Raw genomic sequence first — 18,607 nt, 5'->3', positions numbered from 1 at the left:
CTATTTGCTAAAATGTGTTCTGCTCTTTTATTTCTCCTTCTCCCAGTTTCTAATTACTGGCATTCTAAGAGAATATCTAATACTGTGTAGATAATTTTTTTTTAATTAAAAGAACAATCATATTAAACTCAGCTCTGTATCTTGGACTAACTTTAAAGGTGGGAAATCAGCCTACTGAAAGTGCCATAACATTTGTTCTAAATAAAGCAACTGCTCTTTTCTGCTGGCAAACAGAGCTTCAAATGAGGACCTGAGGATGTTCTTCAGCTTAAACGGACCATTAAAAGAATCAAAGATTATCCTCCTTAGAACATTTGTTTAACAGTAAGATAACTGCTCCTCAACTTAGTTTCAGAGCTGCCTGGAAATCTGATAACATCGCCCCACCTTTTCTCCGTGAAAGTGATTTTTAAATGCTTCTTAGCAAGTTAGGCTGCTGTGTCTTATCCATTCAGTTCTGGAAAACATAGCAAACAATATACTAACTGTTGAACTCAAGGCAATAAAACTACTCTATAATAGTACTGGAAAATGAAGAAAGCAAAACTATCTTGTTTCAATGGGCTACATAGGGTACATCCTCAGTAGAGATACCCACAGCACACTGACAGGGAGGCACAAGCCAGTTATCTGATGTCCCCCATATGACACTCTCCCAGTTCTTCCACAAACATTATTTTACGCAACAATCCCATGAACCAGATAACAATTAGCCTACTTCTGAGAGAAACAGAAAAATTGTTACTGAATGTCACAATATTTAAAAGCAGTGACAGAGTCAGGATCAGGGTTCAGACTTCAGTCCCGTGAAGCCTGTGTAGTATCCGAAGAGTATTTCCCCAAACCACTTCAGTCTGCTGTCCTGCAAGATTAGACAGTGCCCAATCCCTCACTCTGCTTGAAAGCAAGAGGTTAAAACTGAAGAGATTAAGAGTGCCCCATTAAAAAGAGGTAATACAATGAATGCAGTGCATTTCCAATATATACACTATTTCATTCTCTTGCCTCATAAGCTAACACATTTTTAACTACGTTGTACTGTACTATAATTTTTTACTTTTTCAACATAAGACACAAAATGTACATATATTTTGTGCTCTGCACTTTAACAAAATACACTTGAAGCAACTGTTTAACCTTAATAAGTTAGTTTTCAGAAAACTGAGGAAAACAGAACTAGAGGGAAAAGGTATGATTTACACCACTATACCTCCCCTATCACATCGTCATAGGGTGACTCAATAAAAAATGAGCTGTTACACAAAAAAAAACCCAGGGTTTAAAGTTTACTGCATGGTCAACTGGACGCACGACAAATAACAACATAAAATTCTTAGTCTGTAACTCACATCTCTATAGACAATCTATAGCCAGAACCTGTGCTGATAATCAATGGATCCTTGCGGCTGCTGGCTGTATGAAACAGACTGAATACATATCCTTTCACAGGACTTCACAGACCTTTATTCACTTGCTTAGTTTTCCCCATGTCGGTGCCCTCTCTCATCCATAGGAATTGTTTATAACTTTGGAGCAATAAGTAGATAATTCTTCTCTTAATCTCCACCTGTAACTTCTGTGTTATGGACCGCTGACTTTAATTTTGACGTTTGTTCTCAAGAACCAACAAGAAAACACACTCTTTGATGAACTACAAAACCACCAGTGCGTTACTTTGATTCCCGCTGGAAGGGTCGCTCTGGCAGTGTGGGAATGTCTAGCTTTACTTCCCTCTCGAAGGGCAGCAGCAAACGAGGCGCTGGACACTCCTGGAGCTCTCGGCCCTCCGGGAAAACCCGCTGACAGCTGAGGAGCTCCGTGAACCGCGGGAGATGCACCGCGGCCAGCGTCTCGGACTGGAGCGGGGAGGTGTCGAAATATTTACACAGCCTGTCAGTTTCATCCACGCGACTTTAATTATAAAACACGTTTTGCTAAGAGTGCTGCTACCTTCAAAACCCCCGTCCTCAGCTGAAAAATAGTTACCTACTACCTCTGTCCTCGCTGATACCAAGCCCTGCCATGGGCGTACATGACATTGGCCGCACACCGGCTGGCTGGCCCTGCCTGCCAGGTGCACCTGCCCGCCGCCCGGCACGGCCGGGGGCCGCCTTCCCCGGGCCGGGGCCGAGTGCGCTGCCGGCCGCGGTGCCGCCCGGCGGGGGCAGCTCCCCGGGCAGGCGCTCCCCAGCTCGGCGGCGGCCCGGACGGAGCGCGGATTACCCCCGAGGGGCGCGGCGCTGCTCCCCTGGCCCTTTCCCCGCCTGGGCTGGGCGAATTAACTCACTCCCGCCGCACTTGGTCCCCGCAAAGGCTCCGGGTCGAGCCCTCGCACAGGAGCTGTGGCGGGGGGAGGCGAGGCCGCGCCGTCCCGCCGGCAGTGCCCCCTCGGCCCCTGCCCGCGGGGAGTCCCGCGGCCGAAGGGGGCAGCCGCAGAAGGAGGACGCAGCGGCCCGAGCAGCCCGGCGCCTCGCCCGCGGCCCCTCACCTTTTCTTCTCCTTGTCAGCTGTCATCGCGGCGGCTGCTGCCGGCTCCTGCGCCGCCTCTCGGGCCGGGGCGCGCTCAGCACCTGCCCGCGGGACGCGGGGCTCCGCGGGCGAGGAGCGGGGTCCGGTTCGACCGGGTCGCCCCCGAGGCGGGCGTACAGTCTCAGGACACTGCCGAGGATTGTACGGCCCGCCCGGGGGAGGCGGTGGTAGCGGCGGCTGCTGCGGCGGGACAGGAGCGACGCGGCGGCGGGGCTGTACAGCTCGGCGCCGCCCGCAGAAAGTTCTCACTTTAAACCTTGGGCAGCCGCCGGCCGCGGGGGCAGGGCCGGCCCCCTCCGCCCGGGACCCGGCCCGCACGGCCCGGCCCCGCCGCCGCCGCCGCGCCGGCCAATGGGGGCCGGCGGGGCGCCCCGGGCTCCCCGCCCCCGGCACCGGCCCGGCCGGGGGTCAGCGGGGCCGCTCCGCCCCGCCAGCACCGCTCCGGCTGCGGCGGGGCTCCCGCACACGGGCACCCATCCCTCCGCCGCTGTCTTATTTTTTAGTTATTTAAGTTTTTTGTTATTAAACTTTTTTTTCCTCCTTCTTTCTGTTTTTGGGTTGGGTTTTTTTTTTTTTTTCAGACGTGGTATCTCCCCGCCCGTGCGGTCCGAGGGCCGCCGCGACACCTGCCCGGCGGCTGCGGAGCAGCTGCGGTGCTGCCCCGGCACCGAGCGCTGCTCCCACAAGCGGGGAGCCGCCCCGCACTCGCCCCCTGGAGCGCCCCCCGTTCAGCCCGAGGCAGGGGTGTTGAAAAAATAAATTTATAATTACGAAAATAAAAGCCACAAGGACTGTGCGGGCTTGGAGCGAGGCCCCGGAGCCATCGCAGGCGTGCGGGGCCGCCCTCGGCCCGGGTCGCGCACGGAGGAGAGGGAGCGTGGCGGCGGCTTGGGGCAGAGGGATGTGCAAGGAAGCAAGGGCTGTTCTTTTACCTCCCTGATGGGACTTCCTTCCTCTCCCTGTTTTTTCGATTTTATTTTCTGTGTCGTAATGGATACTTCAATTCAGGCACTTTTAAAACTCCTGGTTGATGACACATGGTGAAGCGAGTCTGTGGCAAGAAGCGCCAAAGCTCATCTCATGCTAGCACCTGCTATAGCTTGCTGGAGTTAAGATAAATGTAAATAATAAAAAACCCTCTTGCTTTGACTTCTTTGACTACTCCAAAGCAGCTAACCTTCCTAGACAAGGGATTATGAAAATTTTTCCTGATATTGTCTTTCAGCATAGTAGAAACTTCAGCCTTATCCTTATGTTCTCTAAGGGTTACCTTACATTTTTATATCTTGAACCAAATGCACACCTTTGCATTAGGCTGCACGAGGTCTTCTTTACTTCTGGAAAATGGAAGTACTGTAGGCAACATCAGCCAAACAAGATTTATTTCTTGCTAATACAAATTTGAGCCATTTCCCTATGCCATTTCAGAGGCTCGTTTGTATACAATGGGTCAGAGGGTGTTTTCCGTTTCTTTTATACAGTATGAAAGTTTAAAGAAATGCATTTGGGTTTGAATTTGCATATTCTGCTCTCAAGTCTGAAAAGAGCTACACATGCTTACACAGCAATAGCCTAATTATGTGGTAACAGTTGGGGTTTTTTTCTTGTTATACAAGAGAACCTAAACAAAAGAAACCCACAAATATTTAAAACCTAAGTAAACTTAGTCAAACAGAATTTGTGTATGCAGGACTAAATTTAACCTTCTGGGAATACGAGAATGCAACAGGATCAAAGACCCAAGTCACTCATTTCCTAGATTAAATAGACCTCTTCATCCTTCATTGATCTCTGCTGATGTCAATGCTCCTTGCTGTATCTTAAAGCACTTCACTTGGATAAACAACTTGCCTTCAAAAATCAGACAAGGAAAGCATTCAAACTGACTGAATCTAAACCACTCAGTAAATTTGAATTATTTCACATCTAGCTCATTGGCCAGACTCCTGTTGGCTCTGCCTACGTGGATACGGTGTCGTTGATTAACAGTGTCAATCTCTCTCTCTCTTGGCCAGCAGGGCCTGAAGGTGCTTTGGCAATGGGAGAATTCACATCTGAGCACCACTCAAGAACCACCACCTGTCCTGTCCTCCTCTGCACAGACAGGTTGGTGGGCTTCAGCACAGGTCTGTGCCCAGAAAAACAAGAATCTTGCTGCTGCATCAGGAAGGTGAAGCAAGCAAGACTGAGTGATTCTTACAGCTCCATCACAGCTTCAGTTCTTGAAGTTGTCTATACTATTATTTCTGGCAAATGAGCTCCCCATCTTGAACATGAAGAAAAAAAATGGCCTGTCCTCTAGAGCTTACTTTAGTTACTAATTCACTCTCTTTCCCAGGACTGTTCAGGGAGGGGAAGATCAAATGTATCTTTAATACCACTGTCAATTTACTAGATGCATTCTGTGGTGATAAGGGACCCCACAGCACATTTGGGGAGGCTTGCTGGGGTTTCTCCTTGCTGGATAACAGTGGAGAGAATGACATAATTGTATTTTCAAATGCATCTCGTTACTACTTTAATTTCCTTTATGATGAGTCAGTATTTATTAACAGCAGTACCCAGCATAACATGGACTTTCTCTTACCTTATACTACTCAGAAGCTTCGATAGGAACTACGCCATTAGTGAGCACATTTATTCTACAAATCTGCTCTATTTAACCACAGAAGATACAGCTGCCAGAAAAGCCAAACAAAGCCTTAAACTGACAGCAAGCATACTTTGTTCTCTTGATTACTATTACCGTTGTAAAGGCTCTTTCCATTTCATATTCCTCTGTTACTCCTTACATTTTACCTTGCATTTGCTACGTTTTACATTTTGCTTAGTAGATGTAACTCAGATAAAATCTCATGGAAGAGGAAAAAGTGCTCAGGAAACGTCATGAACTGAACTTAACAGGGGTTAACTCCTCTTTTTCCTCCCCCATCAAAGATTTCAGCAGGATCAGCATACCAGATGGGACTTCTTTACTTTTACTGGTCAGAGAAAATATAAGCTGCTGTGTCTTAGAGAAGATGACCCACGTTGTTCCTATGTGAATTATTCTAGAGATGCAATAGGAACACAAAGTTTTTAATTTCTAAAAGCAGCCTTCAGGTGATGTATTTGAGAAATCATTGACATCTGTCTTGTTATCAGATGGGCTCTTGAAGGGTCCTTCAAGTCTAGAGGGGGCCAGTTTATGTCAGCTGTGTCTGGACTAAACTCTGGGGAAAAGAGAGTTTTACAAAAAAACCCGGTGGTGTGAGAGCAACTTTCACAGCCCACACTGAAGTTTAAACTACATTGACAAGCTGGGAAATCTGTGCAGGGTAGTGACAGGGCCCCTGGTGCTCATGGAGAACACCCCATCACCCAAACAAGATGCTGGCAAGCTCCTGATTACTACCACTTATTCTGAAACACACCAGTGATTTAGGACCAGTTATGCTGCATTGTTTTTTCCAAGATATGCATATGTATGGAATCAACCATCCAAATCAGTACTTACACCGGTTTGAATGCGCATAGCCATCGTCAACCAAGTGAAAGCACTTCTAGTACTCCGGTTTACGTATGCATGCTACTGGCACTGTACTGAATTAAGAGTGTTGGAAAAGCAGAAGTTTGACGTGCTCAGCAATTAATGCTCCAGAGTAGTCAGAAGAAAACATGGATACTCTATCTCTTGCAGGGGAGGCATATTTTTTAAAATTAAAAGCAGCTCTTAAAAACAGATTATTGAGAGGATAAAGTGTTTTAGCTTCATTGATAATCCCTGTCTGATTTCTTTCTTTTTCTGGCTCCTCAATATTGCAAAAGCAAAAAGTTGATTCTTGTAATAACAAATAATGACATGATGGGAAAGAAGGGGAGAAAAGAGAGCCCTGTTATTCAACACAGCTGATCCTTTGGAGGAAGGAGACAGGATTCTTCGCTTACTCATACCAGAGTAAGTTAAAGCCACAAAATATTTATTAAGCACAATAGCAAGTGAGACAGTAAAATTTCAAACTTCAGGTTGATTTATTAGCAGGGGAAAAGAGATCCCTATGAAATACAGACAGAATACAGAAGATCTACAAGAGAAAGTAGAGACTACTCAGGTGGAAATATAAAAAAAAAAAAATATGCCTGAAACATGGGGGGAAATAATAATAATAATAATAAGAATAATTTTTTAAAAAGTATTATAAAACAGGACACATAGACTGCCCTTAAACATAAACAGATATTAAGAATATCTTACAGCAGCACTGCCCATTGCCCTATGCCAAAAGCAATACACAGTCTCTATGATATCCTGGACCGGCCAGTCTAAAATGTAGTTTTGAGGGAAGGAGACATTAAGATGTTTTTGAGAGCTTCCAAATACTGAGTGCACACCTTCAAGCAAGGCTTACAGATAAGCCCCAGTATTTTGAGGCATTGATTACTTACAGACACATTCCAGACATTTCAGCTATCACACTCTCATGAAAAAAAAAAAAAAGATATGATGGCCAAAATGTTGGGAATGTACCTGTAAATATTAAAAGGCTTAAAATTACTCTGCTTATCTCTCTGCCTTTTTCAAAATGACATACTGAGGATATCTTAGGCCTAACCCAAGGCAAGGTGGTCAAACAAAGTCTAATTAACACAGAAGTGTGTTGAAGTACACAGAAACATTCCTGTCATGATATTGGAAAATATAATTTTGAAATTTTGGGAAAATTCAACCAAGAAACCAGGGAGAAAACAGATGCAATCCAGCTTGTTAAATGGAGAAGGGTTTTGTTTTGTGTTTTCATCTTGACCTTCAATATCTTAATATTTAGAAATACTAGGTTCCAAGGTGGACTTTTTAAAAATTGTTCCATACACAGTAAAAGTTGAACACATTTGCTAAGCAGGACCCTGTCTCATCATGTAGAATGCAAACAAGATTCCACCATATTAAGAAAAATCCTGAAAGGGGTGAGGTTAATCTAGGAATATAGTCTATTAATGGATGGTTTTGGTATAAAATGCAGTAAAGTCCAGTTTAATGAAAATGAAGTATGAAGTGGATGCAGTCTTCACTTAATTTTCATAAATTCCTTTGCAATGTTTCTGGAAGTTTAGGCACACTACAGGTGTAATATTGATGATTGCCTCCTATTCCATTTTCACCCATTTACCTCAGCCTCTGTAATCACCCACACCAGCTGTCAGCACTAGCATTGGGCAGAAGAGGTCTGCAGCCTCTTGCTGCTCCCTGACAGCAGCTCTGAGGAGGAAATGTGGATGCAAGATTAGAAGAGGCATGTTTTACTCAAAGCCAGCAACAGTAACAGGAACATTTAGATGATGGGAAGGGTAAACGCTCCTCTAGATGGATTTTAAAAGCCAAAATTTGTAGCGCTGTTGTTAGCACTCATTATCGCCTATCCCCAAGAAAGTTATCACCACAGAGGAGGAAGAGGAACTCTATCAACAAGAGCAATAGCACTGCATCCTGGATGAACGTTCAGAGAGAAGGGAAACTGTGATTGAAGATTTTTGCAATACTGAAGCCAATACCAATGCCTAGTAGTTAACATTCAGTCACTCATCAAATATTTATTTGGAGGCAGTGTAACAGGCCTGTTGCAGAACTTTGAGTTTTTAAAAAGAGACAAGAGATTGTGTTTTGGGTTGTTTTTTTTTTTTTTGTTTGTTTTTTTTTTTTTTTTTTTTTTTTAATTTTGTTGTGTTTTGTTTTGTTGTTGGTTTCATTTGTTTGTTTATGTTTTTCTTTGTTTGTTTTAGGTTTGTGTTTGGGTCTTTTTAATTCTTATTTGATTTTTAGAAACCTTAGTACTACAGCACAGCTGTTAAATCTTTTAATCTCTGGCAATTACCTCTAGGTAATTTGCAGGGCACATGAGTGATGCTCAAGCTTATGGTAACATTCTGTAGAGCACTGAATTTCCATCATAATCTTAATAAAAATTCAGTTTAGGATGAAACTAAAGCAATGAGATCTCTTCTTAATCCCAGCACTAAATTCTAATGTAAGCATAATTCAGGTAAATAGATTTAAAATTTGTTTTTATTCTTTGACAAAGACTAATTTACTTTTAAAAAGGTTTTGAAAAGTGTTTGTTTTAAACCATCCTTAAATTCAACAAAGCCACTGAACCAATTAACCCTGTGGACACTTGTTACTTAAAGAAGGTGACAAATTATTGTAAATATGCAAAATGATCCTAAATTCTTCAGCCACTCCAATCCTAAATGCCAAATCCCTGCCAAGGATCCCTTTCCTGGGGGCAGAAAATTGTCCTAAAAAGATAACTTCCTTATCCTTTGTCCTTCCTTGTCCTTTGAAATAATCACACATTACTGCTGAAGCTCTCTGACTTCTAGATACTTGTTTTTTTTCTCCTAGAGGAAGGTTAGTTTTTTAATAGGTGAAGATCTTGGTAATTGAAATCCCAGTCCAAAGGTGCTGCTGTACCACTCCCAAATGCATCGGTGCTCGGAAACCTTAACTGACCCAAGGCAGTGGTAGATATTCACAGGGAATTACTGTAACCAAGTCTTCCTTCGCTCCCTCCGAGTCAATGATGAAAACAAAGCTTCCCTGAGGGTGTGACCTGTAGCAATGAGTCTACCTCAGTCCTCAGAGACACCTGGGACAGCCTCCACCCACCCAGCACACTCCTGCTGCTCACGAGTGGCTTCCTCAAAGGCCCAGAGGTTACAGAACCCTGAGTACCGACAGCGCTGGTAAAGTTCACCTTTTTCCCTCTTTGCCCTGAAACTTGTTCTGTGTCTGAGAACTAGTTCAAAATTCATTTGGCATGGGTCTAATGCTGGTTTCTCAAGTAGGTGTGCTCCTGGAAGTATTTATAGGCTCTTAAGTAGAGAAAAGATGAAATATTGGTAACAGTACAGTGATTCACATACAGACAAGGAGTTGGATAGTCATCCCCCTTTTTCCCTCAGAGCCATTGTTGTGTTTTGTGTTTTCCTTCCATGTCTATGTACTGCATGAGGCATCTGTTATCCATAATGGCCCTGGCTGTGCATACTAATGGGTACTTCTTGTCATTATACTGTAATATATAATTTATAAAATATCATTTCACCAAGGGAAAAAAAAAAAAAAGGAAGGATAGGAAGAAACTGCAACTGTTATATCCCAAGTCATTTACTTATGTGGAGAAATAGATTTAATTTAATTGCAAGTTGCTTTGATATGGCAATGGTTTTATAATCTCCAAATCCTTGACCCTTGGGTTTCAGTAGTCATAAGAATTAAAATAAGAAGGACCATTACAGCTTTCTCCAAATTAACATTAATGATGAACTCAAGACAATTTAATCGAGTAGTGAGTTTGCTCACAACACATACATTCAAATTAGAGTATATTATCCTATTTTTGCATATTCAAAACCAATATTAAGCAGCAGCACATTAACAAGGGTAGGTAAATTTTCATGTGGGGACTATATAAATACCTTCACATAGTCATTGATTCCAAATTACTCTTTACATTGCCAAAGACAACTACAGTCAGATTGCAAATATCTGAAAATCCTGTTCAGCAACATGGAATATGAGACACTGTCATAGATAGTTGGGTTTTTTTTCTTCTTTCATTACCAGTGAAAAAGGAGCTGGTCCAAACTTTCACACTGCCTTTCAAAAGTCTAAATTAATTTCAGAAAGTGACAAACCCTCTGAATCTCCATCTCTAGCAAGTTTATTAGAGCTCCACATCTACCCTCTACTTCAGAACAGTTGTAAAAAACTATTTGCTTAAGCTATGTGAGTTGTTGACTTACTGATTTTATGTGACATGTCCTATAGACAAGGTAAGGGCAGCAGCCAACAGGAGAGAACTGTGTTTAGAACTTTTTCTCCTCAGACAGCAAGGCTTTGGGAAGACAGCTAAAACCTCCAATTACATTTTTCAAATAGTGGAGCATGTCAGACCAGTAAGGCCCAAAATCTTGGCCAGTCTGACAGGCTCAGCAAGTTTTCACCCTGAGTTGTGTCACCAACTCAAGAGACAAGAACAGCAGAGTCCCAGACAGGCCTTGCATCAGAAATAGAACAACACATGAACAACCCATTCAAATTTTCAGAGATGCAGGTGGAAGTTTTGCTGCACGAGTCCTACAGAATGCCCAAGCAAATTATAAAACTGAGAACAGGCCCTCCTGCCCACTCTCCCAATCAACACTAAAGGCATCTATAGCAGTCAATTTGAGATATTTCTCACCATCAGCATAAGTGTTTTCATGATGCTTAATGATCACTACTGGTGGGATTTTCCACCAGTGATCCTTGAGTATAATGTTCACAATGACACAAAGTTTTCAATAAAATCATCAAGACACCAATTTCTGTTATCACAATTCAGCTCAAAACTCTCTTGGATATTAAAGCTTTTCCTGGAATTTACCCATTTCCAAACACTGATTGCACAGAGACTCATCTAGTTATGCAGTTTTATGCTTTATTAGAAGTCTTTCGACCTGTGTGATGTAATGCACCTGATCGTAGGCAAAACACTTGAAAATCTGCACATATCGTGATGTCAGCAAAATAAAAGGGCATCAATAATTTGTAGCAATGTCCAAAGGCAAGGTAGCAACATGGACTCAGTGTCCTACTTCAATAAATCATGTTTTGTCCTGAACACAGTAAAGAACTTAAGTTTCTAAGTTCTTCGTTGACTTCATACTCATGATTTGGCTTAACACAGGATGCTGGCATATTTCCATAGTTACAGGCACATAAATGACTTCAGCAGAGTTCTCCAAGAAGCTAAATTAACTCAGTGTCCGCATTACTAATACTTCATTTGCCTTGTACATAAATATTTTTGTTTACATGTTTTATTTACTTTTAATTTCTCTGTTTATGCTCTGTAGTCTTATCTCCTAAAAATGTTCTGGAAGCAAAGGTGCTTGTGACTGAATGCTTTTTGATGGAAATAGTAATTTTTGCAGTCCGAGTGCATGCAAATTCAACAGGAGTTTCTACTGAAATTAAAAGCTAGTTCACATTAAAAAATACTGAATATTTTTAGAAGCGATTCTTAGCAGAAAATACCCAATATCCCTATCATGCAACTTTAAAGAATGAAAACAGAGACAAGCCTGAACTATCAGTTCTGTAAGGAAGCTTTGAATTCTTTTCCAGTGAAACCTGGCAAACAAACGAGAGAATTAATCTCCTGAGAGAAGTAATTTATGTTGATACCCTAAATTTCTTTAATAAATAACAGAGGCAGATTATGAAGCACAGATTATGAAAGTACTGAGGTTGGAAACTGTGCTGCTCAGCTCCTGTCATGAAGGATGCAGTGTTACAGGCAAGTGTCAGAATCAAAGCAGGACTAGCAAGTACTGAGCTCAAAGGTTACTTTGTGTTTTCCTCTCACTTAGAGAGACTTAGAAAAACTTTCACTTTGTAGCTGAGATTTTTATCTGTGAACAACAGCAATGGTTAGTTCCTATTAGCTTCCAACAGAAAGTGGGCTATGAAATACTTGTTTTGTGGTATGAAAAGTTCCATCACAGGGAGGAAGAGGATAGGGCAAAAGAAAAGAGAAACACAAAGTACTGTTCAGGCTGACCAAAAGATTCTATACCTTATAAATGGGTTTGGGTTAATTTTTTTTCCTCTTGGAATTTGCTTTTTTTGCTCTGTGAAGTCTGAGTTAATTTTAATCTTCATGCTTTATAAGATGTCCATGAAAGCATTCTTCAAAAGATTTAGTTCTCCAATTCTGGGAAGCGTCTGACATGTCACTTCTCAAGTAACAGAGAAGCAAGTGGGATTTTCAGCAGTTTGGGGTTGCACCCAAACTGGGAGGAAGCAAAGTGCTCTTTAGGAATTACCACAGCACTCCTCCCTTTCAGTGAGACTGAAAGACTCCTATGTTTTTGTCTGCTATCTGACACTGTCAGCGTTGTTTCCTAACTACTTGTTCTTCTGCAGGAGTCTGCTGATGAAATTCCAGCTCCTTTCTGACTTCCAATCCTCACTGTTTCTCTTCTTTCCCTCCATCTTCTCCCACAGACCCACCCAGACTCCCCCTTCACAGCCTTTTCCCCATGTCACTCTTCATCCATTTCTGAAATGACAGTTCACTTTTATTCAAAATGCTCCATTTAAACAGAGTCATTAAATCTAGTTGTCATAAATCCATAGATACAAGCCAATAAACCAGCATATCACAGAGAAGTTTTATAGTATCTTTAAGATATTTCTTGGCAAGAATCCCTCACAACTCATTAAAAGCTCTGACATCTTAACCTCCCAGTCAAATGCCTATAGTAAACATGAAATGTCCTGACTTCTACTTCCTATAACATGCTACACATTTTTCAAAATCAATAGGATTTTTTTTTTCAATTTCATTTCCTATTGCCTGGGACATATTCATGACCTGCAGTATAGTCAGCTTCTTTCTTGCTACTTGACTCTTCAGGCACGTATTTCCTCCCTGTGGCACACTACAAGCAGGTTTTGGCTCTTTTAATTATTCCCAGATGAATCTCCTGGACCAGATGAAAAGTACCATAAAAGCATCTCCTCTGTAAAATACAGGCAAGATAGGTTCTATTGATACTGCCTGAAACTCTACTTCATAAAGTTAAGGATCACATTAGTATTTACAGTTACAAACATACCTGATACTGAGGTCTGGTTTGAGACCTGTCAGCCACATGGTTTTAATACATTTAGTATATTTTGCATTAAATTAGGTTATTCTAGGTCCTTATGTAAACAGTGTATGGCATCAATTGAAATGTTGAGAACATATTGCTTGAAGACTCCTGATTTCTGGAAGAAAACTTCCAGAAAGGTTTTGCCTAGCGGGCACAATTGTGTGGTACCAAGTTCACCTGTTCATTCTTTACCAGTTTTTGTATTAGTTGTTCCATTCTCTTCTCCAGAATTAGACTATAATTTATCTTTCTAAAAATGCTGCTGCAATGTTAAGTCTAGGTCAAATCTGTTCATCTCCTCCATGGTATCAAATACCATGTGGAGGAGGAAGTCACTGTCTGAGAGACCCAGCCAGCCAGCTATTCTGAAACTATAGATGCAAGTAATTTCAGCCTGTTAATATGCAAGTCAAGAAACTCCTCTTTAGTGTGCTGCTTTCTTATGAGTGATGCTGAAACACTTGATTTCATCCTGCAATTTCTACTTCACTGGGTTTCTCTCAAATACAAAGCACAAATATAAGTGTTCAGCCCTTTAGCATCACTGCTTATTCTTCTCTTACTACATTCAAGTGAACTAATAACATTTTCTTTATTCATATTTTTAAATCCCTTGCAGCCTAGGCTCTACCATTCACAGCTCCACCAATGGCCATTTTCATTTATTTCCTTTTGTTGCATGTTCTCTATCATTGACAGCCTCATCTGCATCAGTCATTAATTCTTCCTGCATGGGCAGCTTCCTTACTACAGCTACCTGAAGTAGATTTTGAACATCCATCAAAACTTTTTAAGAAAGTCTGAAGAAAAGAAACAAGTGATGACTTCAGATCATCAATCAACTCATCAAATGCCAAGGGGGTCAAAGTGCCTGAACATCAGAAAGCTTCTGCAAAAACTAAAGTAATCATCTGGTAATCATCATCTGCTGGGCAAAGGGCAAAACTGAGACTAAGATTTCTAGAACACAGTTCTTCCAAAGAGTGGCTGAGGGAGCTGAGGTTGTTTAGTCTGGAGAAAAGGAGGCTCAGGAGAGGCCTTATCACTCTCTACAACTATCTAAAGGGAAGGTGTAGCCAGATGGGGGTTGCTGTCTTCTCCCAAGCAAGATGCAATAGGACAAGAGCAAATGGCCTCAAGCTGCAGCAGAGAAGGTTTAGATTGAATATTAGGAAAAATTTCTTTGTCAAATTTTTGCCAAGCAGTGGAAAAAACTGCCCAGGGTAGAGGCGGAGTCGTCGTCCCTGGAGGTATTTGAAAGTCATTCAGATGTGGCACTTGGGGACATAGTTTAGTGGTGAACTTGTGTTAGATTTATGGCTGGACTCAGTCATAATGGTCCTTTCCAAACTGAATAATTCTATAATTCTATGAGACTTAAATTATATAGACTTAGATTTTAGTAATCACTAGGGGGAGTGAGCTGTGGATCCTTTCTTGAGGTGCTACCTTTGGTCCTGGCTTTTCCCCTGCAGCTGGCATGGGAAGGCAGAGATTCAGCAGTATGAGACTGGCAAGAGGTGTATAGGGCACTGCTCACAAACTTGTGTGAATGTAATAGAGTTAAAACATAATCAATAAACTTTTTCCCCCTCTATTAATCTTATAATCAAAGAGAAATTACAGAGTCTATTTTCAAACATGGATCATCTCTCCTCCCTAGTGGTAGGTACCCACCTGGAAGAATGAGCTCCGTCCCTGATGGAGTAACAACATAAATAGCCGTGTATCCAAAGGATTTGGCAAGAAACATCTAAACAGTTTACATATATCACTTGGTATGTTTTCAAAAAGATTTTATGACATTCATGTGCAGTAACAAAGAGTAGTTAGAGTTAGGAGTCAGTAGTTAGTAGTTAGAGTCAGGAGACCTCTTTCCGTCCATGCCCCTATGAAGTCAAGAACACTGAAATGTTTAGTTCTACTGTTCATATCATACTGTTGATAATTTTTGCTTTAGAAGTAATTTAAAATCTCAGCTTTCATTAAAACAGATTTCTAAACCTCACTGTTTCAGAGGAAAACTTGCAAAGATGACACAAGTAAAATATCACAGATCAGGAAAAAAACAGAAGAGAGGAGACCCAAGAAAAAAATCCCAATAAACAGCAAAATAAGAAACAAGAAGGGAGCCCTAATACACTTCAGGGCAATTGAATCAATTACCATGGATCTTCACATACTTACTGGCAAAACTGTCTACCTGTGTTTTTCTGAAAGCAAGTAAAGATGTTGAAGGAAGCCTTTCCCCCCCTATTGTTTTACAAGCAGCAATTTATGGAGTGAATTTATTGGGCTACAGATCTATGGAATCTACAAATAATGTAAATATAATTCAGCTTATTTTTACTACATGAAATGCACAATTGTATGGAGACTTGTAAAATAAGAGGTTTCTGAGGCACTGAACTGGTGCTGGAACATCAGAAGAGCTATGTGCTCTTTTGTGCTTTTATATGTGTATTGAAACAGGTGCTTGACAACTTCTAGCTTCTCTTCAAGTGAGCTGTGTGGTGGAGAACTGTACACACAGACAGGACGATTTGTCGCTGTTCTTTGCTGCCTTACCAAGTAATCTGTTGTGTATGTTGGAGTGGGCAGGAAGGCAAATTTCAAAGAGAGAACAATGCTAGAAATAACTGCATGAGATAACATAACCTTGAAATTATATCAACCCATGAATAACCAAGTTGAAATTGCCTGGTTTGCTTTGCTAGAGGTCTCAGTCAGGTGCCTGCCTACTTTATTGCCTACTCTTCCTTAGAATGCAATAGCGAAAAACCAGTTTCCAAGGAAAGCAGCATGTGTCAGTGGACTAATTTACGTAGGTGAGATGTCAACACCACTGAGGGGACCTTGCCTCCTGGTGATAGAACACCAGCCTTTGAGACTTCACAACTGGTTTCAGAGTGCCTTTGCCACAAAATGCCCAATGAGGGTTTTCTAGCTATGACTAATACCATTACAAACCACCACAGCAGGAAGCACATCTCTCTCTACTATTGTAATGTGGCATGTTCTAGTTTCCATCCAGGCTATCATTTATTATTTCCTTTTAAATTCAGTATATTTTGGGTCTTCATATTATTAATGTCTCTTAATAATTATTACTGTCTCTTAATAAACATTTCTGTTCTCAAATGTAAAATACTTGAGATCTGGGAAGCAAAAATTCCATAACATTTTGCCGGAAGAAGAGCATTAAAGCTTTGATGTAAATAACCGCAGCCCCAGACTCCACCTGGTCCTGGATGCACAAGGAGCAGAGCCAGCGGAGGGAGGAAGCCTCTACAGCTGGGCTGAGAGGAGAATCCAAGGGAAGAAAAGGCAGCAGTTGTGCTCAATTGAAATGCAGACTGCCTGCCAAGTTCTCCAACTGCACCAGGAAGTATTTTTTAATCAGTGAAAAAAAAAAAAAAAAAAGGAGAGGGGGGAAAAGAGAATGGTTATTAGAAACAGGGTGACTTCTTTATTATTTGGCATTTTCCTAGAAGAACAGATTGCCACTTAGAATATTGTTTTTAATACTTTCAGTAGTAAGAAAAATTCTCAGGAGGAGTTTAACACAGGTGTCTCATGGAAGGTTATCTCTTGTTTACAGTACATTTTGGTACTATCTTTTAGGTGCAGAGACAAACAGGCATCTAAATACGTAGTATGACAGTTTGCAGAACCCATGAATTATTAACTATTTCCTGTCAACTTTTACATTGCATTAATATGCTTCATGTTGCACATCTGTCACACACATCCTCCCTTTCAACTTAAAGGAAAAATAGATTTATACAGTTACCCATGCTTACATGTCATCAACATAGCTAATGTTATGATGCAACAGGTGAAACCTTCAGAGACATTACACCAGTTACTCTGCCTGATGGAACTGGCCCTCAGTCTCTGCAAATTGTCTTGTAAACCTCAGCTTGATCACCCTATCACCTTTTTTAATAGTTAATTTAATTTAGGTTTAAAAAGCCCAACTAGATGGAGAAAGTAATTTAAACTGATGCTTTATCACAATAATCTTCTGTTCTTTTGATTTGTCTAATTTAGGATTATCTCTGAGTTTGTTTCCTTACACAATCATGCAGTTATCATGGTAAGACTAAGGGATTGCAGCTTTAACCACTTATCAAATGAAAATAATAGGTCAGAACATTCTTGTAGACTACAGTGAGAATTAGATCAAACCTAAGTACTATACTGCAGGAGCACAAATTCCACAAGCAGGCAGCAGTGGAATGCTGCCTGTTTGATGGATAATACAGACAGTACTGGTCTGTATGCTCTGTTAGCAGATACAGTTTTACACAAGATTTTTATTATCATGAGAAATTATGACAGAGATATGGATTAATTTCATCATAACACTTTATTTCTGACTTTATAAATACTCTAAATGCAGAGGCTCTGTCTAAAAGCAATGGCTTCCAATAGCAGTACAGACTAAACCTTTGTTCATGTAAAGCATTAACACAAAGGTACAAATTAAGTTAGATGTCCAGTGCGTAGGCTACAGTATAAGAAAGCATTTTCTTCTTTATTTATTCACGTAAGTCTCCTTTGCCAGTACCTGGCAGAGGAAGGCTGAATACATGCAGCTACTCAATTGCTGTAGATCAGGTGCCTCTTTTAAATTCAGCAACCTCACAATAAATGAACTCAATTCATTTACAATAGCTCAGAATTTCCTGCCTTGGAAGAATTCAGTATAAGTACTTCTAGCTCAGTAAGTAAGGCTGCACTACAAATATGCATCTCCTTCCTCCACACCTCTTAGACCAGATACCATGGTTTTCACCTGTTTGTGGTGTCATAGGATGGTTTGGGTTGGAAGGGACCTTAAAGATCATCTTGTTCCAACACCTCTGCCATGGGCAGGGACACATTCCACTAGACCAGGTTGCTCAAAGCCCTACCCAACCTGACCTCGAACACTCCCAGGGATGGGGCATCCACAGCTTCACTGGGCAACCCATTCCTCTGCCTCATCACCATCACAGTTAAGAACTTCTTCCTAATATCTAATCTAAACCTATGCTCTTCCAGTTTGATATGTAACCCAAGAAATCAATGGAAATCCCACAAGTATGCCTCAACATTATTTATTTATTTTATATACCAATAATTTTATTTTGCCCTGTGTTTGATTTCAGGCTTCATTTGTGTTCATTAGATGTACTAACCTTGGCTTACTTGTAGCAATTCCAAAAAAACCATTACAATATACTAGAGAGGTGCATTGAACCAGAGTCCACCTGCCACCGAAATGCCAAACTTTCTGCTTTTCAAAATGCACAAGTCTAAAATGTTGTTAGCACGGAATCACACCAAGATGCTTCAGGCAGAAGATCACCAGATTTGGTAACTTCTATAGTTTATCCCAAAGCTTAGA

At 41.3% G+C, this 18,607-nt stretch overlaps 1 protein-coding gene across 1 annotated transcript in view; it reads right to left on the bottom strand.

Moving 5' to 3' along the window:
• The window catches only part of EPAS1 (endothelial PAS domain protein 1), a 74,673-nt gene extending 71,884 nt beyond the window's left edge, over positions 1-2,789 (bottom strand). Inside the window, exon 1 of the mRNA XM_053937809.1 lies at positions 2,489-2,789. Coding sequence (XP_053793784.1) covers positions 2,489-2,514 — 26 coding nt within the window. The 5' untranslated portion in view covers positions 2,515-2,789. The remainder of the gene's footprint in view (positions 1-2,488) is intronic.
• Positions 2,790-18,607: the final 15,818 nt, after the last annotated feature.

The sequence above is a fragment of the Vidua chalybeata genome, chromosome 3, assembly GCF_026979565.1.
Source record: "Vidua chalybeata isolate OUT-0048 chromosome 3, bVidCha1 merged haplotype, whole genome shotgun sequence".
NCBI classification, from domain to species: domain Eukaryota; kingdom Metazoa; phylum Chordata; class Aves; order Passeriformes; family Viduidae; genus Vidua; species Vidua chalybeata.
This window is presented reverse-complemented; position numbering and strand designations above follow the sequence as displayed.